Raw genomic sequence first — 26,629 nt, forward strand, 5'->3', positions numbered from 1 at the left:
ACATGTTGTTATTTAATGGGGATTTTATTTAAGGACTCAGTGAAGTCATCCTTCTCACTTTTTTGAGAAAGCTAGAGCTCACCTGAAGCTTTAATTGTGACTAGTTTGGGGATTTTTGTAGAGACAGGAGTTGTACTGATGGCAAATTTCCCCAATGCGGTGACTACTCACATAATTTTTGACAGTTAACTAATCTCAAAACTGCTTCAATTATCTTGTTTTCCGTAGTGAGGAATTTAATTAAAACAGACTACAGATTGTGAAAAGGTTATTTATGAAAATGCATTTTAAATGTGAATTGAAAAGCCTAGGGACACCTTTTTATTTTAGATAAAAAGATGAAGGTTCTATAATTTTTCATATTCATTTTACCAGAAGCCAGGGTAAGAGCAGTATGCAATTTACTTGAAATGTCTATCAGGAGCCTCACAAATCAATCTTTTGCCTAAATTTCTTGAAAGGTTGACTTAGTAGTTTACAAATGTAAGACTTTAGGAAGTAAGTTCAGATTTAAAATATGTGAGTATGGAAGGTTTTTTTTTTTTGGTTTTTGGTTTTTTTTCTTCCTATGTTAAAACAACAACAAAACACCTTATTAAGGAAGTGGAAAGCTCTAAAATTAAAATGTCATTAAGGCATGGAAAGCAAATTGTGCTGTCATAATTAGGCTTGCCCGTCCAAGTTAGTTGAGCTATGATGGTTTTATTTGAGCTGATGTGACAGATGTAACATATCCCTCAGGTGATTTAGGGCTGAGGCAGGGAAAGGAACTTGTGAACCACTAGATTATTCCTTTGTTATAATGGATTTTCTGCAAGAACCTGCCATGTTAGTTTTACAGTTTTCAACCAGCATTCATAGAACACGGTCTCTGCCTTTAAGTAGATTAGAGTCTAAGAAGGAACATAGTGTTGGGGAGGAAAAGTAATTTTCTCTCTACCCTCTGAGTTCTTAGCTGGAATGCATCCCCAAAAAAATACGTTTTTTGACATGCATATTTTATATATATGTGAGAGATACCCAGGGAATTAGTCAATCTCTAAGAGGGGGCTTCGAACTCTGGTTTATATAGCATCTTCCGTAAGGAACAGTAAATTTTTGCAGAAATGACTAGATAGACAAAGGCAAAGGACTGTAAGTCTCTAGGGAGAGCAAATTCTGGAAAGGCAAATAAATGGAAGTTTGTTATGTAGATTCTTCTGTTGCCATCCCAGGCTAATAAGGGTCCAAAGTTATCTTGGTGGGCCTCGGTGTCTCACTCCTGTAATCCCAGCACTTTGGGAGGCCGGAGTTGGAGGCTTGCTTGAGGCCAGGAGTTCAAGACCAGGCTGGGCAGCATATTGAGACCCTGTCTCTACAAAATTAAAATAAATTTAAGAAAATAAACTTGTTTTCAGTGATCAACCTTGGTCCCTCCTGGTAGAAAGGGGAGGAGGGAAACCTTTGCCTTTATAAATTTATGTCTTGCTTTGATACAGGTGCTAGAGGGCAGAGAGCTTTTTTAATCCTCTGATTCTCAATTAGCTTCAGCTCAAAATAATCTTTATGCTAAAGTGGCATATTATGGGTTGGCATGCCTGATTTCCTGCAGTAGTTATCACCCCTACTTTGAATTCTTTCATAACTACTTGTATATTTTAGGTGGTCAATCTGTTATTTGGATCCACAAGTATACATCTTATTTAAGGTACTTATCTTAGAGTAATTTAAGTACTCTTTTATTTTTCTTATTACTTTCCATTATACTTTAAGTTATTAATGGTAGGTAGGAGCCATGTCTTTTGATCTACAGGACCCAGTATATTTTGGTTGAGACAGGGTCTTGTTCTGTCACCCAGGCTGGAGTGCAGTGGTGCAGTTAGAACTCACTGCAGTCTCAACGTCCTGGACTCAAGCGATCCTCCTGCCTCAGCATTCTGAGTAGCTGGTACCACATGTGTGCCACTTTGTCCGGCTAATTTTTTTATTTTTTATAGAGACAAGGTCTCACTTTGTTACCCAGAATGGTCTCAGACTCCTGGCCTCAAGCAACCCTCCTGCCTCGGCTTCCACAAGTGCTGGGATTCCAGGTGTGAGCCACTGTGCCCGGCCTGGATTTCCTGATGCAGAGATGAAACACAGTTAACCTTGAGAATTAGAACACCTATAATTGACTTGTACAAAGAATAGGGAGGAACAAACAGAAAAGAAAAACTGCTTGATGGAATGTGGTAAGACTTTAGAGGAGATAACATTTAAACCAAACAGGAAGGGGTTGAGTAGCACTCAGGTAGGAGGAACCAAGAGGACTCTGCGCAGACTCGATGTGATATTTAAAGGCATGGACACAGGGAGGATCTTAGTGTGCTGCAGTCAGCCAAAAGAATTTTGGTGATGCTCATTATTGATGAGGTTTATTGTCATCTTTATACATTTTTATTCTATTCATTTTGTTTATAGGTAGAATAGAGCATGAGGTACATAACAGGATGTGGAATCAGGACTATAGTGGTTAAAAGTAAATAAAATAAAAAAGCAATTTTAAAATAGAACCATGTTGTTGGGTTGGGTGACAGAAGTGGAAGGCCAGTTGGCCATCTCGATATGTTCTTATAGTGTGGCATTATCCTGGAGAGTTCACTACAGGCCCTCAATTTTATAGGGCCAGGCGGTATATCATAGGGGTTAAAAGCAAAGTTGGAAGCCAAACTGACTTTCGAATCCTTGCCTTGTCTTTAATTGCTATGTGACCTTACTCAAATTACTTAACTGTTCTATGCCTCAGTTCGTAATTCAAAGATGGAAATACTAGGGCTTATCACATGAGATTGTTAAGTTATAAAGATGAGGTAAGTTGCCGTGTGGAAAGTACTTGATACCTGACACATGAAAGCTGATATATAATTTTGTTGTTGGCTCAGAAATCTAATTATTCAGTTTACCAATGTAGCTCAGTCTTTCAGGGCATACTCTTGCTGTATGTTGGACATTAATATATAAAAATTATAATATCCAGTACTATTCACATGTGCTAGAATGACTAAAATTAAAAGGGACTTTGACTTGTGGACTGGGATGTGGCACAATAGGAACTCTGATGCACTGCTGTGGGAATGTACTCTGCTCCAGCCACTTTGGAAAAATGTCTGGCACATTTGGCTGTCTGTTATGAGCACAGGCCTCCCCAGGACCTAGCAGTGGGTAATTCCTCAGCAGAGATGCACACGTAGACGCACTGGAAGACGTGTGTAAGAATCTTGTAGGCAAAACCTAGAAAGAAGCAAAATGTCTATCAATAGTAGAATGGATGAACAAATTATAGTATAATCATTCAGTGTTTTAAAGCAGTAAGAATAAACCAATTGTTGCTACACACAACATCGATGAATCTCACAAACATAATACTTAATGAAAGAAAAATGGCACAGAATAGTAGATATTCTGATTTCATTTATATAAAGCTCAAAGCAGGCAAAACTCATTGATGGTGCTGAGAGCAGGATGGTGGTTACTTGTGGGGGAAGATGGTGATTCAGAGGGAACAAGGGCAGCTTCTGGCAACTGTTGATGTCCCATTTCTTGATCTGAGCATTGGTTGCTTTTTTACTCCTGCTGTGTAGCTTGGTTGTATTCACTTGGTGAGAATTCACTAAGCTGTATACTTAGGATTTGTACCTTTTTATGACTTATTTTATGCTAGAATAAAAAGTTTAAAAATATGACCAATTTGTGAATTAAGAGAATTGTTAAGACTAAATAGACCAGATGCTCTCATTTATAACAGAATAACACATCTTCCTTCAAGCAGATCTGTTATTAGACCACGTGATAATCTGAAGTTTTCTCAGTAAGTCTAAAAGCAGATCAGAGAATAATCTTAATGCAAATTGCAAATATTATAAAACTCTGATAGCTTGTTCTTAACGTTTTCCCTGTATAGAAGCCTTTGCACTGTGAATTACATGGGCCTTTTGGTGGGCCAGTAGCCATTTCCCCTTCACAGTGGGACTAAAGACACTTGGCATCTCTAATCTGGCCCATCATTCAAAGAGGGGCTGTTGTTCTCAAGGAAGAGCACTTGGAAGAATGAATGAATCAGTATAAATCCATGACTAATTGAATGCTCACCCCATGCCAGGCACTGGGAACACAGTGGTCGACAGGCAGATGAAGCCCTTGTTCTCGTGGAGACTCCATTTCTACTGGGAGACATGGACAATAAATAATACGTATTGGGTATTGATGAAAGTCAGCTTCCAGACTCTTGCTGAGCATGACTACAAAAGGTGAAAGAAACAATCAACAAATAAAAAAATCTTCGAAGGCATGAAAGCTAAAATGGTTAAAAAATATAATAACTGGGCCAACAGCTTGGAGGAAAATGAAAATGAAAGGCAATTTTCCTCTGAATCACAGAGTATGAAAAATGACTCGTGTGACTATTTCCTCAACTGTCCTAAGAATGGTACATAGCTAGTATCATTCTAGATACAAAGGAAAGACATTAATTCATTTTATACACAGTGGATGTCTTAGGACATCAGGTTTCATTCTCTGGTGGAACCCTGGTGAGAAAGACTGCTATGACCTTCTGCCAATTTCTAAAGAAGGTAGGTGAGAATGTGAACTGGGTCTTAAAAGAAATCTAGAGCCCGGAGAAGTTTTAAAAAATGGGCCTTAAGGGTCCACCCAGTTTGGGTGAAGGGACTGATGAATCCCCTTGGCTGTGGAATGGATCCCAGAGAAGCTGTACTTCCAGAGAATGCACTGATGGTCAGCTTCCAATCATAGCAGTCCTTTGTGGGACTAAGGTTAACCTAGACTTACTAATTCTCCTATCCTGGAGAAATATAGCAACGTAGTCCGGAAATTATTTTTTTCATGTGTAATTGCTGATATTCAGTAAAAAAATTACAGGCATACAAGAAGGTACTATAATAAAAATCAAAGGAAAAGTACAGAAGCAGACACAGTGGATTCAGATATCAAACATTATACTCATAAAATTATAACAAAGGAATTAAAAAATAAATTTGATGATTTAAACAACTGGAATGTATAGAAAAATAGACATTTTGTAACTGAAAACAACTACATGGATGGGTTCAGTAGCAGATTAGACAGAGCTGGAGAAAGAACCGGTGCGCTGGAAGTTAGATCAGTGAAGCATGAAGAGAAGAGACTGGACCACATGGAAAGGACCCTGAGCACAAAGTCTCCTGTGGCCACCTTGCTCATTGAAAGCCCAGAGGTTCCACATGGTCTGGTCCCTGCACCTCTCTCCCAGCACACTCCACTTTTACTTCTTGTCTTACTCTATTCCTGCTGCTGTAATAAAATTATAATATTAATAAACTATAATAATTGGATGTAATTAAATACAATATTAATAAACTATAACAATTGGATGTAATTAGATATCTTAGATGGATAATTTATAAAAGAAATGTATTCTCACATTTTTGGAGGCTGTGCAGTCCAAGATCAAGACACCTACAGATTAAGCGGTGAAAGCTTGCTCTCTGATTCGTAGATGGTGCCTCTTGCAGTGTCCCCACAGGGCAGAAGGGCAAAATGGATGGCAGGGACTGGAGGGCCAGGCAGCTCTCTGAAGCCTGTCACGAAGGCATTAAACCAGTTCACGAGAGTAGAGCCTGCACGTCTTAAGCACTTCCCAAGAGGCCCAACTTCTTAATTCCACCACAATGGACGTTAAGTTTCAACATAAATGTCAGAAGCACACAAACATGCAAACCACAGCACCCCTCTACCTCATGGCCTTTATGCTTGCTGTTCATTCTATCTGAAATGCTCTCCCCCTCGTCCCCTAAAATCCATGTGACCAGCTCCCTCATGGCTTTCACATTTGTATTCAAAGTCTTGTCTGTAAGGACTTCCCTGGCCATAGTGTCTAAAATCTCAAACCTCCCCAGCACTCTCATTATCTTATATACCATATATTTTGCTTGGTTTTGTTTCTCTGCTTCCCCATGAGGACCAAGATATTTGTTTTGTTTTGTTTGTGTTGAATGCTAGGTCCCCAGTGCTCAACACAGTGCCTGACACCTAGTTGGCATTCAACAACATCTGCTTACCAGGATAGATGGAAAGATGTCCATAAAAATCTGTAGCATGATGCAAGATTAATATGGACCCAATGAAATTTAGTTATTCCCCCTTTTTCCTATCTTTGTGGAATTTCTGGTTTAATTTCATTTTCTTTAATTTTTTTATTTAGTTTTCCCTTCACTTGTTTGTAGGATTTCTGACTTCATTGTTATTTTGTTTTTCTTTCAGTGTATTTTTCAGCACCTTGACAAATTAAACAAATGAAATTCTATCTCAGTTGGATATGAACTCTAAGAGAAGAGATCCTGCGAATGATTGACACAGACATATTTTAAAAGGCTGTATTCAGATGTGGATAGAATAGCAGCTAATCTTGGTCAGTCATTACCTAAAAACCAAAGTAGTTAATACAAGTGATTGCAGGATGGAATGTAGACATCACATTTTAGAGAAAGTTTTAAGAATTCATCATATTCTATAAAAGTCAAATACCTGGATAGCTTTGATTTTTCTCTGATCTGACAGCTTGAGAGTGTTAAAAGGAATAGGTCTTTAGCTAAAACAGAACTAGCTTTATTAGGTATGAACTGTGCCAAACAACTTTCGTAAATATTTTTTGGCTAATCTTCCCACAACCACTGGTAACAACCAGGAGGTATATTATGATTACCATTTTGCAAATTTTAAAATTGGGATTCAGAGAGATTAGTGACTTCCCCAAAGCCACACAGCTAGTATAGCAGAGCTGGAATTTGAACATAGTCATCAGACTCCAGAGACTGATGCAAGGAAGTTGTATTAGTCCAGAACTCACATAATATTTCTCTCACAGCCCTAAGATAAACAACTGGGCATGTGATTTAATTCTTAAATAATGACTTATTTAAATGATATGAGAAGGATTCTTGTTTAGAATCATTGTTAATATGGTAATTTTTATCTTTAGTTGGCTTCGTGATGTGCTCATAGTCTAATTAATGAGTCTCAGAGGTGACACTACATCGACCCGGATACCATTACCCAGAACCCCAGTGAAAACTGAATTTCTGAAAAGACTGTTTTCAGTTAATGTTTGTTTTTTAAACTCAATCAAATTATAAGACTAAGCTTTTAACGCTGCGTTTTATATGAAAACTTTTTATGTGTTGAAGTGACCAGTTATCCCAATTCAAGTTAGATGTCAGATAGCATAATTACATTCTTTTAAAATGACTCAAAACTGAAACAGTATTTTAAAAATCACTCTTTTGTAAATTCATCTGTTCACTTAAAATGATTTTTCCCGGGCTTAAATGTGAGTTTACTTGTAACAGAAATAGGATTAAATAGGTCATACTGTTTCCTTTATCCTGGAAAATCTCTTCTTTTTAAAGCAAGATTTCTCTGATGTTTGGCCACAAGTCGGTTTGAGTTTTATAGGTCGGGAATGACAAATGAAGAATCTCCACCTGTGTAAGAACACATTTTCCCTTCCTGTAGCCTGGCATCCACCAAGCAGACAGCTCACCACTGCCAGCCCAGTGCCGTTTCTAAGCTAAAAATTCAGACTTGATGAATAAGCAAGTCTTTTTAATGAGGCAAACATTATTTATGTTTATAATAACATTAATTTCTCATCCATGTTTGTTCAGTTTTTAATAATGTTCTGATTTTAAAAGTAGAATACAGAGTTCCATAGGCAATTTTCTGCTGAGGGCAGGGAATCTAAGACCGATACTTAATGTTTGACAGAAAATGATATAGGTGAGTTCTTGTCATCAAATTTTACAGTATTGTAATACATACTGCATTTTATTATACAGTATCTCCTCAAGTTGCATTCTTCGTAGAGAAGCACTTAACTACATTTCCTGCCACTTGTCATTAATTAGTTCTTTTCGTCATTTATTCAACAAACATGACCACATGCCTCCTATGTGCTAGATACTGGGAATACAAGAGAAAAGGCCTGCTTTTTACCCTGAAGGACCTTACAGACTAGTGAGAGGAGAGGAGGCAAAGAAATAATTACAGAAGCTGTGAATATACAAGTTATTGGTTATCATGGACGCAGGAAGGAGAGAGGGGTAATTCAGCTTGGAGTCTTCTTGTTGGCTCACCAAAAAGGTGATGTCAGAGGAAACAGCCTGTGGGGAGGAATTGCGGGTGAAACGACACAGCTGCTGCAGGGCCATCATGCAGGTGCTGAAGCACACAGCACCAAGCAGCAGTGGCAGGCACCTCCCTGGGTGAGTTGCTGAGGGCCAAACTGTGAGAGCCTTAGGAATTTGTTCTTTATCTTGTATCTTTATTTATTGGTTAATCTTCCCCTATTGTTCTCAGAACAGAGGAGTGCGGAGTGGAGATTTTAAGCAGGGAGGGAAGGAGTACAAGTGAGGATTTGCATTCTAGGTGTGTAATTTTTGGAGGAATGTTTAGATAAGGAAGCATTAGAAATCCAGGATCAGTTAGGGTCTCTGAATAGTCCAGTTGAGGAATTCTGAATAATTCTGATGAATCTAATAATTCTAAATGAAATGATTCACATTAGGAATGTAGAGGAAGGGGGGATGGGTGGGAGAGAGACTTAGGGAGATTAAAAATAGACTCACTGGCTAGTTGGATGACAATGGGATGGTAAAGCAGAAAGCACTGATTTTTCTCCGGATGTTAATGCCTTCCTAGGTGTGTGTGGACTGATGGATTCTCACCACAATACTAGAGATCTCTTGTATCTCCTGCACTGCCTCGCTCACAAGTGCACGGTCTGATTTTTAAAGTGCAAGGAAAGGGATAAAACATCTTTGCAGTACATTTTGACAACACAGCGGTGCATTATGTATGTATGTATGTATGTATGTATGTATGTATGTATGTATGTATGTATTTGACATAAGGTCTTGCTCTGTCATCCAGACTGGAATGCAGTGGCATGGTCTTGGCCCTGCACGGCCTTTGTCTGCAGCCTCCGCCTCCCGGGCTCAGTCCTTCCACCACAGCCTGTCGAGTAGCTGGGAATACAGGTGCCCACCACCATGCCTGGCTAAGTTTTGTATTTTTTTAGTGGAGACCAGATTTCTCCGTGTTGCCTAGGCTGGTCTCAAACTCCTGAGCTCAAACAATCCACCCACCTCAGCCCTCCAAAGTGCTCGGATTAGTAAAGGAGCTTTATTAAGCTTCTTCCAGAGAAAATTCCTGAGGTTGCTTGTAACTTTATACTGCCAGGTTTCCTCACTTTTGGTCATCTGATGAATGGCTAGAGGCTCTGGCGATATATGGATCAGCTGAGGAACATTCAGGAAAGAGGTGAGAGGACTAAACAGAGAAGGATTTGGCCTGCTTTGCCTCTAGAGGCATTCAATCCAGCAATGTAATGAACATCTTTTAAGTCCTCATTATGTTCCAGGCACTGTTGCTACTCTGTGCCTGGTGTGATGGTGTGAAAGAATGAATAAGACACAATCCGTATTCAGAAAGGTAGGTGAAGCAAAAAGCAAGGCATATCCTATGCAGCCCAGTAATGGAAGTACATATATTAGGTCCATTGTTGGCATAACATAGGTGTCATAGACGGTTTTCATGGGACTCAGAAGTTATAACAGAATTGGAAGCTGTCGTTTGAGCTTCACCTTGAAAAATTCACTAAACAGAGAGGGCAGGCCAGAGACTTACAGGAAACAGCACATGAACTAGAAATAGTCATTGCATGGGAGGCACAGGACACATTGCAAAAAAAAGAGTCTGACGTGTAGACTGGGACTTCTCACAATGGGGTCCTCTAGGAGCAAATATGGAAATGTGAAAAATTACACAAAAATTTCAAATATGAAGTAAATCAGCATATCTGAGCAGTGCCAGCAGTGAAGTGTAGTGAGTTCCTCATCCCAGGTCTTGGCAAGCTTTTTAAGAGTAGATTCTAAGCTTAGATGTGTGCTTGATCTAAATCTTTGATATCCCCTTCTATACTTTGATTCCAGTCAGTTATCTGTTAAGTTATAGCAAATAATGCATTCATTATTTTTTAAATTTCTATCTTAGCCTCAGAAACAAATACTGAAGAATTTTATAATATAAAACTATGTAGAAAGAAAAAATGAGCAACCAGTGGTTCAGAACACTGGAAGATAAGAGCATTAGGGAAAAAAAGGGAGGCCTGCTAAACCCTCAGATCACCCAGTCCTCAGACAAAAAAATCTTAAGGTTTAGAGGCTCTTACCCAGCTCCACTACTCTCTACTCTTCCTCGTTTTAATCATTTGCTGAGTCATTTGTTTATTGGTTAATCCCCCTTCACTGTTGTTCTCAGCCAGTGACCTCATCTCCTACCTTGTGATAAAAATAGTAGATGTTCAACAAGAATTCCCTGTGCTCCCTACCTGGAACCTTAGACACTGATTTGCAGTCACACTCAGCTTTTCCTCCTTTTCTCCTATTGCACTCTGCTTCATGCTTCCCTATATGTTTCAAGCGTTGTCCACTGAACAAATAATACTCGTCATAATGGAAGTACAAAATATTCACCACCATGGCCAAATCGAACTGTGAAATCCGCCTGAATGAAATCTTGTGAAAATTGCAAATGTAATCTCTTAAAATCTTCAGTATAAAAATATCGAAGTCAATAATTCAAAGACCTAAACAATTTGAAAATTGAGATAAATTGCTAGTATCGTAATATCTGACAGAATAATTGAGCAAGGAATGAGTGTCATAACTGTAGGGTTAAAACAGTATAATGCTTAATTTTTTTTTATTTCGTAAACACAACATGAATGATGTCATCCAAATTCAAATCCTTATTCCTTAACTTGGTCCTTCATGAGCTAGTGTGTGATTTTCTGGGTCTCCTTTTCCATTTGCACCATACAGAGGAACAATAACAAGCTATTTGATTCCTTGAATGAGCTTAGTTCTTGTCTTGCTGTACCTCCATTGTTTTGCACCTGCTGTTCATTCTGCCTAATTTTAATTTTTAATGACTATTTTAATGGCAACTTCTACTTTCTGTGCTTTGAAACTAATTTCTAGCATTGATACACCTGGGAAATTTTCTTCTGCTTTCTCTTTCCTAACTGGGCTGGTCTATCCCACCGCAGTGCTTACCTTTGACACGGCAGTTGACTTGTAGAATTATAGTTGTCTCTTTAGCTGTCTGTCAGCTGTCTCCCACTGCATCTCATGTCATCCTACTTACTAGACTCCTTTCCAACCATGGTGTCTAGCAGAGTGCCAGAAATGGCATAGGTGCTAAGTGATGAAGGTTTAATTTAATAGGAATTTTCCTTCCATTAGGAGCCTCTAGCTTCTTTTAATTCATAAGAATTATTTGTAATGTCTGCATTTTGCTACTTACCTGATAACCAAAATCATCTCAAAGTATTTGTTTATTGTCTGATAGCTTTCTCTTCCTTGATTGACTATTGGAATATCATACTCAAATTAGTAATCTACCTTCAGCTACTATGAAGAACACTATGGCTTGCAAATTGTGTTATAATCATATTCAGGACTTCTATTATTCCTCTGCCCCCATTTAATGACTATCATTTTATATTATACATTGTCATCAAAGTACAAAACATATAGCTCTTTGACAAATATTCAGTTGCTCTTTTCTAAAAAAAAATTTTTAAATATTAGTGATCATATATAAATAAATTATGTCTTACTCCTACAAAGACAGCACCATCCCTTCATATTAATATTTGTTTTACAAAGTTGAAAGCTTTATAGTACCACACTATTTTGATTACTGTAGCTTCATAGCAAATTTTGACCTGGGAAGACTTATGGTCTATGCTGAAGAATGTTTCATGTGCAGTGGAGAAGAATGTGTATTCAGTTCTTTTTGAGTAGAGTGCTCTATAGATGTCTGTTAGGTATAATTGATTTGTTGTTCAAATGTTTTTTTTTCTTTTTTGGCCTTCTTTCTAGGTATTCTACTTATTACTGAAAGTGTGTTGATGAAGTACCCAACTATTATTGTCGAATTGTCTGTTTCCCCTTTAATTCTGGTAGTTTTGCGTCATGTATTTTGAAGCTCTATTGTTACATATATTTTTTATATAGGCATACATGTTTATAATTATTTTACCTTCTTGATGGATTGATCTTTTTATCATTTTTTAAAATGTCATTTTTCTCTAATAATTTTTGTCTTAAAGTCTCTTTTGTCTAATGTTAGTATTATAGCTACTCTAGTACTCTTTTAGTTACTATTTTCATGGAATATCTTCTTCCATACTTTTCCTTTCAACCTGTTTTTATGTTTGAACCTAAAGCATGTCTCTTGTAGACAGCATGTGGTTGGATCATTTTTCCCATGATGCTAATTTATGCCTTTTAATAGGTGTGTTTAATCCATTTACACTTAATGTAATTACTGATAATGTAGGATTTACACCTGCCATTTTGCCATTTGTTTTCTACATGTTTTAGGTCTTTTTTGTACCTTACTTACTTCTTTTGTGTTAAATGTTTTGTTTTTTTTTCACTGCACTGCTTTGTTATTTCTTTTTCTACATTTTTATTTTTAAATTACTTACATTGCTTTCTCAGAATTAAACCAACACAAAAATGCTCTTTAATAGCTCCATTCTCTCCGCTCATTTTTGTCTTATTACTGTCATACAAATTACATCTTTATACATTGCATACCCATCAACATAGATTAATTCTTTATGTATTTGTCTTTTAAATCAGATAGAAGGAAAAGAGTTACAAATAAAAAAAAGTTTATACTATCTTTTATATTTACCTAAGGATTTACCAGTGTTTGTTTTTTTTAATGTGGATTCAAATGACCTTTGTCTTAATTTCTCCTTCATTTTTGAAGGATAGTTTTGCTGGATGGAGAAATTTTAGTTGACAATCTTTCTTTTTTCTTAAGAACTTGTTAATATGGCTTCCCGTTGTCTCCTGGCCTTTATGGTTTTTGTTAGAAATCAGCTGCTAATATTATAAAAATCTCTTGCATGTGATAAGTTGCTTCTCTCTTTCTACTTTCAAGATTCTGTCTTTGTCTTTCAGCAGTTTGACAATAACCATGTCTACATTTGGGTCTCTGAGTTTATCCTTTTTGGAGATTATTGAGCTTCTTGGATATGTAGATTACAGTTTTTCATTAAATTTTGGAAGTTTTCAGCCACTGTTTCTCAAAATAATCTCTACTCCTATTTTTTCCTTTGGGTCTGTCAGTATGTATATGCTCATGTATGTTCATAGATTTGATGCTGTCCCATAGGTCTCTGATACTCTGTTCATTCATCTTTTTTTCTCTTCCTCAGACTGGATTTTCTCAACTCACCCATCTTCAAGCTGACTAACTTTTTTCTTCATCCTAGTTCTATCTGCTGATGAGCTTCTCCAATGAATATTTTACTTTAGTTATTGTACTTTGCAACTTAAGAATTTATTTTGGTTCTTTTTTATGTTTTCTATGTCTATATTAATATTCTCTGTTTGATGAGACACTGTTCTTATACTTTTCTTTAGTTGGTTAGAAAGGGTATTGTTTAATTCCTTGACTACACAACTATCCCCTGTGTATACCAAAATCCACACATAATCAAGTTTCATAATCAGCCCTGCAGAACATACATATTTGAAAAGTTGGTTCTCCATATATATGAGTTTCACATTCTATGAATACTGTATTTTTTAGTTGAAAAAAATCTGCAATAAGTGAACCCACACAGTTCAAATATGTGTTGTTCAAGTGTCAACTGTATTGAAAATAACCAAATTAAAGTCTTTGTCTAGTAAGTCCAATGTCTCAGCTTCCTCAAGGACTGTTTCTATTGACTGCTTTTTTTCTTGTGTAGGGACATACTTTTGTGAGTTTGTTTGCATGTCAGAATTTTTGTTGTTGTTGTTTAAAACTGAACATTTAATGTGTAAACTCTGGAAATCAATTTTTTCCAGGGTTTCTTGTTTGTTTTTGTTATTTAGTGACTTTTCTAAACTAATCTTATAAAGTCTCTATTTCTTGTGTGTTGCTATTGAAGTCTCCTCTGTGTTAGTTTACTAGTCACCTAATGATTGGGCAGAGATTTTAGTAAATGCCTGGAAACTTTCTAATCTTTTCCAAGGGCCTCTGGGTGCCTATTGGGACTCATGCTTAACCTCAAGGTCAGCCAGAAGAGAGAGCTCAGAGCCCTCTCAGGTCTTCTCTGGGCATGGATGTGGCACTGTGCATGGTCCCAGCCTTCTAGATTGCCAGGAATAATTCAGAGCTTTACAAGACCTGTTTTGGACACCTCATTCCCCACTTTTCTTTTGAAGGTTTTTGATTAACCCATTGTTTGTTCAGTTTTTCTTCACTACCTCAGGCAGCAGAAATGTCAAACAATTGCCTGTAAGTATTTTCTTCAGATACCCTGAGGAAAAAGGCATTTTGCAAGGGGTGAAGTCTGAGTCAGGTCAAATGAAGACAGTTCTCTAGGAATGGGGCTTTGTCAGAACTCCAGCCTTGTTCGGCCCCCTCCAGCGGCATCCGGACTCTTGGAGATTGTGGCTGTTGGTTTTCAAGGTTCCTTCAGAGCTGGGGAGTGAGGCATGGGAATAAGACAAGTTAGAACAGCGCAAAGCTCACTGTTCTTACCAGGATTCAGCCATTTAAAAAAAAGAAAAAAGACAATGTTTTCTAGATCTCTGCAATCTTTTGGTTAATTTCCAAGGTTCTGAAAATGGTGATTCTGACCATTTTTACCAATTGCTCTTTGCTTTTTTAGAGAGAATGTGTGGAAGTTCTTCACCATTTTCACTGAAGTCACTCCTTTATTTTTCATTACACTATAAGTAGACATAATTAAATGCTAGCTGAATTAATGGAAATTCACTAAAAGCAGAATGCTTCTTTCTTTTTAGAAACTTCTCTGAATGTTTTTGTACTTCTCCTGTTATGTTTTAGGACTATGATGATGGATATGGCACTGCTTATGATGAACAGAGTTATGATTCCTATGATAACAGCTATAGCACCCCAGCCCAAAGGTAAGAGTCAGTCTTTATTACGAGACCCCACAACAGAAACCATTCCCTTCCACATTCATATATTCTGAGAAAAGTATGGCAGTCAGCTAGAGAGGCTCATTGGCTTGCCCTGTTTTTGTATTTGTTTAAATGGAGAAGCCCTGTCTGTTCTAGCAACCATCATGTATTACCCTACCCAAGTTTACTATAATGTTAAAGAAATCAGGTTTGGGAAATAAAAACTGAAATTTTAGTCTAAAAATTCAACTTAAATGTTCAGTATATTTTGAGGAGGAACAATGGCCTCAAAGTCTGTGACTATTTAGTCTTAAGGCCCAAAATTACATTGGAAATGTGTAAGTATCCTACATTGTCAGTGCCTGGAGAAGAAAGTGTCAAAAGTTTTGTTTCCCATTCATAGAACATTTCAATTTCTAAGTAGCAGCTCTCCTGTTTTCTATCAACTTCAGACTCCTACCTGTGAATAATGACTTACTTGTGATTTATTCTTCAAAGAAATATTTACCCACAAATAATTAAATGTTACCAGAGGCAAAACAGAGCTTCATAGTTACCTCTTCTGATAATATTACCTTGATGTTCATTGATACATGAAATTAGTGTTTCTTATGTTGAGAATGTTTTCCTAAATACATAGAAACCTTTTGTTTTATGTTTAAAATTCTAAGTGGAAGACAAAGGTAGATATACACATAAAACAAAATATTGGCTTTATAGTGATTCTGAAGCATAAAAAAATATAGACTATGAGGTGATTTTGATGAAACACAAATTCACTTTTGAACTTGCCCAGTGCCAGTCAAGCTTTGAACACATAGGTTCTCTTATTTGTTAACTCTGGTACTGAGGTAGATAGGGATATAAAAAAACTTTTTGTTTTAGCTCATACCAAATTTTATTCTTCTATAACTTGTAACTATTGAGTAGCCTTCAAACTTTGACTCTCAACTGGTCTTTGTTGGTGGAAGCCTGTATATCGTGTTTGTGCCCTTTAGTGTGTTGAGGGTAGACCTAACACTTACGGAGCCCAGTGACTGGCATGTGGTGAATGCTTGATAAGACTTTGTATACACCGTCTAAGTATCCCAGCAACTTTATGAAGTATATGGCATTGTTTTCATTGTATACATGAAGAAAAGGAGCACAGAATTAAGTAATTTGCCAGAAATTGCACAGGAAGTGAAAAGACGAAATTCGGAGTCAGATATTCTAACTCAAAGATTTGTACCCTTTATAAATAAGTCCTTCTCAGATTTTGTTTAAAAACATAAATATCCACAAATATTTCAATATGTAGTCTAAATATCCTAGCAAAGCAAGTCTCCCATCCCCACAGCATTTGCTGAATGCATACTATATTCCTGGCACTGTTTCCATAAGTTCTATAAGGCCTTACAGTCTAGGTTGTCTGAACACATCAGTCCTGACAACAATACTGTAAAGCCGATGGTATTGCTGTAGATGAGAAGATCAGATAACCAAGAGATTCTGGCACTTGCTTGTGACCAAACAGCTAATAAAAGGGTAACAGGTGTGTGACTGTCAAGTGCATATTCTTATCCTTGGTACATTTGTGTGAGAGGCGTACTGCACATTTCTGTTAGTTCTGTTCCCGTATCTGTTATGGGATGTATATACAGTTATGTGTCATTTAACGACTGGGATATGATCTGATAATGTGTCCTTAGGCAATTTTGTCATTGTGTGAACATCATAGAGTGTACTTACACACCTACATGATACAGCCCGCTACACATCTGGGCTGTATGGTCTACCTGAACAGCATGTTACGATATTGAATACTGCAGGCAGTGGATGCACAATGGTATTTCTGTATCTAAACATGTATAAACATAGAAAAACTTCAGTAAAACTATGGTATAAATGATAAAAAGTGGCATACCCATACAGGTCACTTACCATGAATGCAGCTTGAAGGACTGGAAGTTGCTCTTGGGTGAGTCAGTGAGTGAGTGGTGAGTGAATGTGAAGGCCTAGGACATTACCGTGCACCACTGCAGGCTTTATAAACACTAAACGCTTAGGCTACACTCAATTTATTAAAAGTCTTCTTTCTTCAATAGTAAATTAACCTTAGCCCTCTGTAACTTCTTTACGTTATAAACTTATAGTTTTTATTAATTTTTGACTCTTGTAATAATACTTAGCTTAAAACACAAATACATTGTACAGCTGTACAAATATATTTCTTTTCTTCATATCCTTATTCTATATACTTTCATCTATTTTTTATTTTTTTTTTTACTTTGTAAACTTTTTTTTTTTCCCCTCTGTCGTCCAGGCTGGAATGCAGTGGCGTGATCTCAGCTCACTGCAACGTCCTCCTTCCAGGTTTAAGGAATTCCTGTGCCTCAGCCTCTGGAGTAGCTGAGATTACAGGCATGTGCCATCACGCTTGGCTGATTTTTGTATTTATAGTAGAGATGGAGTTTCGCCATGTTGCTCAGGCTGGTCTTGAACCCCTGGGCTCAAGCAGTCTGCCCAACTTAGCCTCCAAAAGAGCTGGGATTACAGGTGTGAGCCACCACACCAGGCCTACCTTTTTGAAAGTTAAAAACAAAGACATAAATACACACATTTGCATAGACCTACACAGGGTCAGGATCATTGAGATGTCATAGCTGACAGGAATTTCTCAGCACCATAGTGATATCACAGAGCCATCGCTGTACCTGCAGTCTGTTGTTGACTGAGACGTTGTTATGCAGCACATGACTCTATTCAGTGTGTTGGACATTCAAATGCAAGCATGTTTTTTGGCTTGAATTGTATCACAATATAGTGATGTTTACAGTTCGATTCATTCTGTGGAGAAAAGAGAAGCGACTTAATATTTATTGAGTATTTAATGTGTTTCAGATACTATGCTAAATGCTTTTTGTATTTGATTTCAGTATGTCTTCACAGGCATCAACCCAGTCCTATACAATAAATATAGTTTCCTCCAGTTAGTAGATGTAGAAACCAAGATGTAACTTTTTTTATGAAGTATATTTACAATACAAGATTATAGTCCATGTGATCTTTTGGCTTTTGATATTTGATATAAAGAACCAAACTTAAAGCATTTGCCCTATTAAATGCTGTGATCAATGTCAAGGAGAGTGATGTCAAAATGTGACTGCAGGTAAACTGATAGATCACTAAGGGGAGCTAGTATTTACTTAGAGCCTGCTCTAAATCAGGCATGGAATAGTAATCTGTTACTTACATGTCTTGTTTTAATACAAATGACAACAGCAAGAGTTAATATACATGATGAAACTGAGGCTCAGAGAAGTAGGTGACTAATCCCACATGTGAACCCAGGCTTTCAAAGCTCATGGTCTTTCTACTTTAAGCTCTGATTATGTATTTATATGATAGATGACAAGCATTTATTCTTCGTTTATTTATTCAATCGGTGTTCATTGAATGTCCATTTTGTGCTAGGCATTATGCTTGATGCTTGGAATAGAAAGATTATTAAGATGGAGACTCTATCCTTGAAAAGCTTACTGGCTAGAAAGAAACATATAAATATTTTAAAACAATGTAATACTCTAATTATCGTGAGAGATCTGAGGAGAAATTTGTTGTTTTCATAAGAAGACTATGCTAAATTCTGGTTGGGAATACTGCGGACATTTACCTGAGAAAGTGAAGGATAAGTAGTAGTCACCAGGTGACAAACAGGGAAGAGCAGTTCACAGAGTAAGGCTAGCAAGTCACAGAGGCATGAAACAGTAAGTTTTGTGTGGCAACTACACGTAATTGTGTAGGGCTGGAATATGTGGCACACAGGAGCTGTGGGGAGGGAGGGGCCAGGAGGAGTGACAGCATGTTTCCTCCACAAGGAGCTGAGACAGTGCCATTGAAGAGTTACATGTAAAGGTATGATGTGTTTATACTTGAATTTAGAGAAATTAATTAGAAGACAGTTGTGAAGGCTGGATTGGCAGATGGTGAGCCCAGTGGCAGAGACTAATTAAGATACTGGTATGTTATAAATTATAAGCCCATTAAATATCAGGAAAGATTCACTAAAAGAAGCATCTTTTGTGACAGCCAGTCTACCTTCTTTGAAGTGATCTTTTCTGTGCTACAACTTGTCTTACCTGAAGGAGTACAGAGAACTGTATGAGAAGTGCTCACTTGGACAAATGCAGAAGCCACTGCTAGATACTCTTGAGTGTTCATTTAATCCTCATAACATGTCAAATAAACATCTGTCCCTTTTAAAGAAGAAAACAGTGGCTCACACAGTTAGATAACTTGCTTCAGATCGTACAGTTTACACAAAGGAGACAAACTTTGAGCTGAGGTCTGACTGTAAATATGTATTAGTATCTTTTCCACTACAGCACTCGTAGCTTACACTAAATAGCTGCTGTGCTATAAATTGAAAGGAAGCAGCTCTATATAGCGTGGGGTGAAGAAATGGTTCTATGCACCATATTAGTTTACTAAATGGGGCTGCCATAATAAAACACTCCAGTCTTCTTGAGTCCTCTCTCCCGGGCTTGCAGATGGCTGCCTTCTCTCCATGTCCTCACATGCTCTTTTATCTGTGTACTCACATTTCTGGTGTGTCTTTTTGTACCCAAATTTTCTTTTCTTTGAAGGACACCAGTCAGATTGGATTAGAACCCACTCTAAAGGCCTCATTTCAATTTAAATCAGCTCTTTAAGGACATTGTCTCCAAATACAGTCACAGTCTGAGGTACTGGATTAGGGTTTCAATATATGAGTTTCAGAAGGCAAGGTACACAATTCAGCACATAAAATGCACATACTCTAACACTGGTTTAATCACAACACTGCATGTTTCAGAATTAGGAACCTGGTATGAACCAGTTAGGATAGCAGATTTTCAGATCATCCCCAGGATCAAATAGTAGACATTAACAAGGAAATCATCACGGCCATCATCTTAGATTTCCTATGTGCTTGGCCTTATTTCATCTACTTTACATAAATTGTCTCCCCTCTCTGCATCCCCTTCGATATTGCTAAATTCAAGTTTAAAAATGTCATTCCCAAATTCAGAGAAGTGAAGTTCCTCATTCCCAAATTCAGAGAAGTAAAGCACAAAGAAATCACCTCGGTGCCAAAACATTTCTCTTTTGTCCTGTCTCCATTGCCTTTCAGCTCTCCCTTTGTCATGGTTTTGATTACAGTTGCTGGGACTAATTCCTGTTTATATTTCCCATATACAATATTCAAAAATCTAATACTTTGTGATGCTTTAAAATCTCTTAGGAATTATGCTTCAATATGAACTAGAAGTTTTGCCTTATCAAATTTGGACTACCTTAAGCAAATAGGGAATTTAATTTATATTCAATATACATATTAAAGTTGTAGGCTTAAACTAGTGAAATTAAGAAATTTGTTTTTCCATTTTTACATTAGATCCTTTCAGTGAATAGAATTTACTGCCACTGCTGTCAAGGAGCAGCCAGTTTTCAGATGCACCAGTGGGCAGTGCCATGTAGCACTTGATGTCTAATCTAACATGTCTTGATTTTGACAATTCAGGTTCTGTAAGATTTCATATGTAAATAGTTCTCTCAATTCAGAATTTGAAAGTACGTGCTATTCTACAGTTATAGTTCAGTATTAGTGAAGAATTCTTCACTTGGCCGCCTTTTAGAGTACAAAGCTGTTCTGCAAATGTTCTTTGACATTTTGTGCGGTAGGAGAGAGCACAGAGCAGAGGTAAAAGCTGCTCGGTTCCCCATGGCAGCCACTGGACATGGAGCTGTGGACCCTTGACCCGTGGCCAGTCCAGATTGAGATGTGCTGGAAGTGTAAAACTCACACCACATTCCAGAGACTTTGTATGAAAAAAAGAATGTTAAAAAAATCATTAAAATTAATTTCACCTATTTCTTTTTACTGTTTTTACATGTGGCTACTGGAAAGCTCTCTATTACAGTGTCTTCTCACAGACAGCACTGAGTTAAATGATTCCGGCTGTGTCTGTCTCTGGCATATACTCACTTAGGGGTAAGCAAGACAGCAAGACAGTCCACAAGCCGCAGAGAGAGAACTGGAAGGCGGCACCTCATATTCCTACTTTTTAAATGTCTGTTTTAATGTTCTGTATGTTATTTAAAATATAGCATAGTAATATTATAGTACGCATAAGCACATTACAGTTACAAGTTCAGAAACATTTTTATTTATGCCGTTGTATTATCAGTAACAGAGACCGGTGCCACAGTGGTTAAGAGTCTGACGGACCTATGGTCAGACAGCAACTTTAACATTTACTGGCTCTGTAATTTGGGGTGAGTTATTTAACTTCTTTAAGCCTCCTTTTATAAAATGTGTAACAGTTTCTACTTGTGAGAAAAGTGTAAAAAGATTCTCGTTTAGAGGGCCTGCCTGAAGGCTGAAAGAGACAGAAAAGCATGTAGTCTTTGTAAACTGTGTGGAGGGAAGTCTGTTGTCCACTCTGTTGTCTCTGCTTGAGGACTGAATGAGATGGTTTGCGTTGGGAGGTAGCACAGTGTGAGCCCGAGTTCCTGCCATCCTCTGCAGCTCTAAATTCCTTCTGCTTGTTGTTTCACACAAGAGTGGCTACGAAGAGCAGGTTCTGGGAAACCTGCAAGGACTGTGCGAGCGAATGTTTTGTAGTGAGAGAGGAAAGCTTGCAAAGGGCTTCCTCCCCTGTGGATGGTCAGTGTCAGTATTTCCTATACACTGAGAGGCGGTAAGGTCAACAGCCATATCCCACCTGAAAACAAAATTGAATAAGACAGCAAGGCAGCCTGGCTACCGTTGAGTATGATCTGTTGTGTGGAAGGGCCTCTTTCCATAGTGACATTTAAACTCCTGAGGTCCTCATTATTATGACACTGTTGTGTTACAGAAACAAGTTTCTCTTTGGAGGTTTTACAAATTAGGAATTTTTTTCTCTCACTTTTCAAATACCTTGTATTCAAATCAGAGTACAAATGAAAATTCCTATAAAAAATTCAGTATGGTTCAGGTACATTTCCCGATTGATTTTTATAATGACCTTGATAATGCTAACATTACAGTATAAAACAAAAGCGTTGTTTGTCTAACTTCACACATTTAATGAGTAACAAGATTTTGACACAGTTACTGTGAAGAGAAATATAAACTATTCTTTATAATATTGGAATTATTCTAATACACATTGGCTCAAAAATAGATGTTGATTACTTCCTGTGGATACACAGCTTCTGAATAGCTAGTATAGTGAATCAAAACGAATGGGTGATAATGGCCTCAGCCCTCAGAGCCCTTCCTCTGCCCTGACATGGCTTGAATCTTCACAGACCATTTCTGACTCCTGGAAACCCCTTGTAAATGTCTTCATTTTATTCCAAACTAAGTGGAATTAGTTTACCTTTGATGTCTTATTTACAATCCTGATAACTATCATAATTTTTTAGTCTATGTTTCTGAATAAGTATAAATTCTCCAAAGAACTGTTTGGCTCCTATAGTGATCATAAACTAAACAGAACATAAAGGGTCTCAAAAAGTGCTAATAAAAATTGAGCATTATGAACTATCAACAAAAATACTTCTAACACCATACTATGTAGACATCAACAAAAAACAAGAGATATCAACCCAAATTACCCCATAGACCTGTAAATACTTAATTCTCAGGACCCCATGGTAAGAAAAAAAACAAAAAAAAAGAGTAGAGACAGGGGTGAAAAAGTGAAGCTACAACCCTGTAAAGAAAAAAAAAATTATTTGGTGACACTTGTTAAAGCACAGTAAGGCAGACTTTATTCAGGACCACTGCAATAGCTACATGGACCACTGCACTGGGACTTTGCAGTGGGGAAGAAAGACCGGGCTCCACTCTGCATCTAGCATTGGCAAGTGGGAATTCATAGCCAAGAAGTCGGGCTAGGGTCAAGAGATAGAAAATTACTGAGAGGGAAACATCAGTGGTAGGGGGGATTTTGGCTGAACCGACCTAACAGGATTCTTGACGGAGGCAGGCCAGAATGGTCAGACATCCCCTCGCCTGGGGAATGATGGAGGATAAGGAACCTGATCAGATATTGAGGGTGATCAGATATCATGGGTGGCGTGTTCTTGCTAAACTGACTCAGCAAGGTTCTTATTTAAAGCTGGATTTTACAAGGAGCTGCACAGATGGACCTAGGAGAAGGATCAGGAGGCTGACTAAAGTTTAGCCCAGCAGAGAATCTTTGTCAGCTCTGACAGGGAAAAGGGAAGTAACAGCCCAAGACTGAGTGTTAGCATGTGTAAGTATTGCTGTTTATTATAGTTATTATATATTGACCATCTGCTGTAGTGTATCAGACACACAGACACACAGACCCACAGACACACACACACACACACACACAACCACCCTGTGATCTTAATTTTAACCTTAAAAGGTGGATATTATCCTCAGTTTATTATTGAGAAAACTGAGACTCAGAGTTTAAGTAGCCTGAGTGACACTCTTAATGACACTATTGATTTCAAAGTCCATTTTCATTCCATTATACTAGTGTTTTTCAAAGAGTAGTACCCATATCATTGATGTCTCACAATGCGATTTCAGATGCTACATGGGCAGACTTCTTAAAAAATTTTAATGATTAGATTATAAAGTTATTGGAAGAGTGTGGTTAGCATATCAAACACATGATTTTATGATTATTGCTGTAATTCAGTGATGGCAAGTTTATTTAAATAAAAGAAAATTAACATGGACAGTTAGTATGAAGTCACGAACAGGATAGGTGTGTATGTAGATGGCAAATATACTGCATGTCCTGAGAGTTGTTCCTGAATGGCTGGGGTTTGGTGAATGCTGCACTGAGCATTTGTGTCACCAGTCAGTGGACAACCTGAAACACTGCTCATACTGAAAGTTTGATTAGATGAGTCTGAGAAGCAAGACTGACCTTCTCACTGAGTTACAGTGTCCTACCAAATTTGATGCCTCGATTATATTGAGAATAAGAAGTTTTGTATCTTCATCAGGAATTTCTTTAGAATTAAACTAATAAAAAAGGAAAATGTTTTCCAAGATTCATTTGCTTAACAAAGGTTGAAGGAATGAAATATCTATTGCATACTTACCAAGTGTGAGTTACTATGTATCTAAGTGCTCTCATACGTGTTGTGTCATTTAATTCCTAAGAACTTCTGTAGGATTGTCATTCCTTAATTTTACAAAAGGAGTTGACATTCACAGAATTTGAGCTTGACCAAAGTCACATAGCTAATTCATATCAGTTCGGCCTCACACTCTGTTCTCTTTGAGATCAAGGTTACATTCTTTTGCCTAACTCAAAAGCAACTAGTAAGGGGGAAAAAAATTAGGTTCCTTTAAATGTAGAGAAGACCACTACATGGAATCTTCATGCATGATCTCCACAAGTGTATGACAACACGGCAGCAGGACAAAGGCAAGCTAGTGGCAATAAATCAATTGTCACTGTCACTTTAGTCTTTAATGTTCTTGAGAATACATGAGATTTATCACTGAGGAATTGTAGAATAATGGTAGTAAATGAAAACAAAGTCCACCAGGGAGATGTACTACATCATTTGGATTTAACACTGCCATCTGCTTAATAGCATTGAGAAGACTACAGCAGTACTTATGATCAACCATTCATAGCAATGACAGATGCTGCAGAGAGTGAACATACCAGGGAAGCAGGTTCATTACTAAAATGTAGATTATGTGACAGGGTTTCTAAAAAGTGCTTGTGTTGATGCTCAAACCTCCAGTTTTAAATCTTCACTATAGAATTTTAAGTCTGTAAGATAAAGACCTACTCTAAAGTCTTCCCATGTTTTATTCCTCGTGTTTCATACATTCTTAAAATGTATTTATTTATTTTTTAAAGAATTTTTTCTACAAATCTTGATGGAAGAGAATAGTAACTTTTGTATAATTTCTGACTTTTAAAATGAGGTAGCATGATTGTTAGTAAAAAAAGACAGTGACTGTAAATCCACAAAAGCTTGGATGTGAATGTCAGCTGTACTACTTTCTTAGCTCTATGATGTTGACTAGGTTGCATGAGTCTTTTCTCATCTGTAAAATGATGACTCTTTGACTTACAACATTGTGGTTAAGTGAGATAGCAGATGTAATATACATAATAGTTCAATAAATTTGCTGTAGTAGCATGTAGTAGGTGCTTACCATTGTAAGCATTTTATAGCCTTTTTAGCTACTTTTATTTTATTTTATTTATTTATTTTTTATTTTTTTTTTGGAGACAGAGTCTTACTCTGTCTCAGGCTGGAATACAGTGGCACCATCTTTGCTTACTGCAGCCTCTACCTCCTAGGTTCAAGCGATTCTCCTGCCTCAGCCTCCCAAGTAGCTGCGACCACAGGAGTACTCCACCACACCCAGCTAATTTTTGTGTTTATAGTAGAGACAGGGTTTTGTCATGTTGGCCAGGCTGGTCTCAAACTTCTGACCTCAGGTGATCTGCCTGCCTCAGCCTCCCAAGGTTCTGGGATTACAGGCGTGAGCCACCACACCCAGCCAGTAGCTACTATTATTATACCATTTTATGGATGAGGAAGTTGTGGCACAGAGACGGTGGAACTTCCTTGAACTCATGGAGAGTGAGTGCTAGAGCTGGCATGTGAACCCAGGCAGTCTAAGCACTCTGCTGTACTACCTCTCTATGTAACTGTTGTTATTATGAGTTTAAGTATTATATCCAGAAATTATTATAGTCTTTTCTGAGAATGTCTCCAGTTAGTAAAATCCCAACAAATAATCTAAATAAAATTATGCATGCCATTTTGCTTATTTGTGCAATAAAAAGTTGTTAAAGGCTCATTTAATTTAGATTGTTTAGAGTCCTAAAATGTGTCAGAAGCACAGACTTGAGGACAGAGCTGTAAGTTACTTGTTGCAGGTTGACTTGTAATGGAGAATGTCGGTGCCTGAATTCCCCAGAATTGATTCATACTTCATTGTTAGACTCACAACTTTAGAAACTGAAATAATATTCAGACATGGTGGGGATCATATTTTTCCCTTGTATTTGTCATCATGAAAGGATATGTTCCTTTTGGAAGGTAATTTATGAGTGTGCATTGAAAGCCTTAAAAATATTTGTGACTTATGACCCAATATTTTTACAATAAGTGCCTGAACTTACAATATAACAGTGAGGGTCTGAGAGTGTGAATATATTTAAGAGGTCTTTAATTGAAAAGAGTAAGCAATTTCTGGAAGAAGTCTGGGAAAGAGGGGCGTAGGTGATAAATTCAGTTTCTCAACCTGTTGGATAGATAGTGATATAATTAATTTAAGTGGCAATGAGATTTAGGAAAAAGCTAATAGGTTCATTTGGGATGTGTTGAATTTAGGTTGTCCACAGAATTGTAACAATTACATTAAATAATTGATATAAAAATGGTTTACATACTAATAAGTCATTATTATCAATGGTAACTATATTTCTCTCCCAGTTTTTCTTAGTAGTTACAAAATATATTATTATGGTTAGATTTTTACCCCAATTTTAGTAAGTAACTGAGTTGTAGTTTTATTTTTTGTATTCTCTTTCATCGATGTCTTAAAGTATGTGTACCCAGCGTTTTGACAT

The 26,629-nt window shown here is 37.3% G+C and overlaps 1 protein-coding gene across 5 annotated transcripts in view; it reads left to right on the top strand.

Moving 5' to 3' along the window:
• Window positions 1-26,629, top strand: part of KHDRBS3 (KH RNA binding domain containing, signal transduction associated 3) — a 197,591-nt gene that overhangs the window by 133,347 nt on the left and 37,615 nt on the right. For 3 of the 5 annotated variants that reach the window (XM_055287334.1, XM_063643563.1, XM_063643564.1), the window contains exon 7: window positions 14,938-15,020. The exons of 1 other annotated variant lie outside the window; for it this stretch is intronic. In XM_055287334.1, the coding sequence (XP_055143309.1) occupies window positions 14,938-15,020 (83 nt within the window). Of the gene's footprint in view, window positions 1-14,937; window positions 15,021-23,152; window positions 23,291-26,629 lie in introns of all 5 variants that reach the window. One more of the 5 variants, XM_063643565.1, reaches the window with a different exon arrangement.

This window comes from Symphalangus syndactylus, chromosome 7 (assembly GCF_028878055.3).
Source record: "Symphalangus syndactylus isolate Jambi chromosome 7, NHGRI_mSymSyn1-v2.1_pri, whole genome shotgun sequence".
In the NCBI taxonomy this organism is placed as follows: Eukaryota; Metazoa; Chordata; class Mammalia; order Primates; family Hylobatidae; genus Symphalangus; species Symphalangus syndactylus.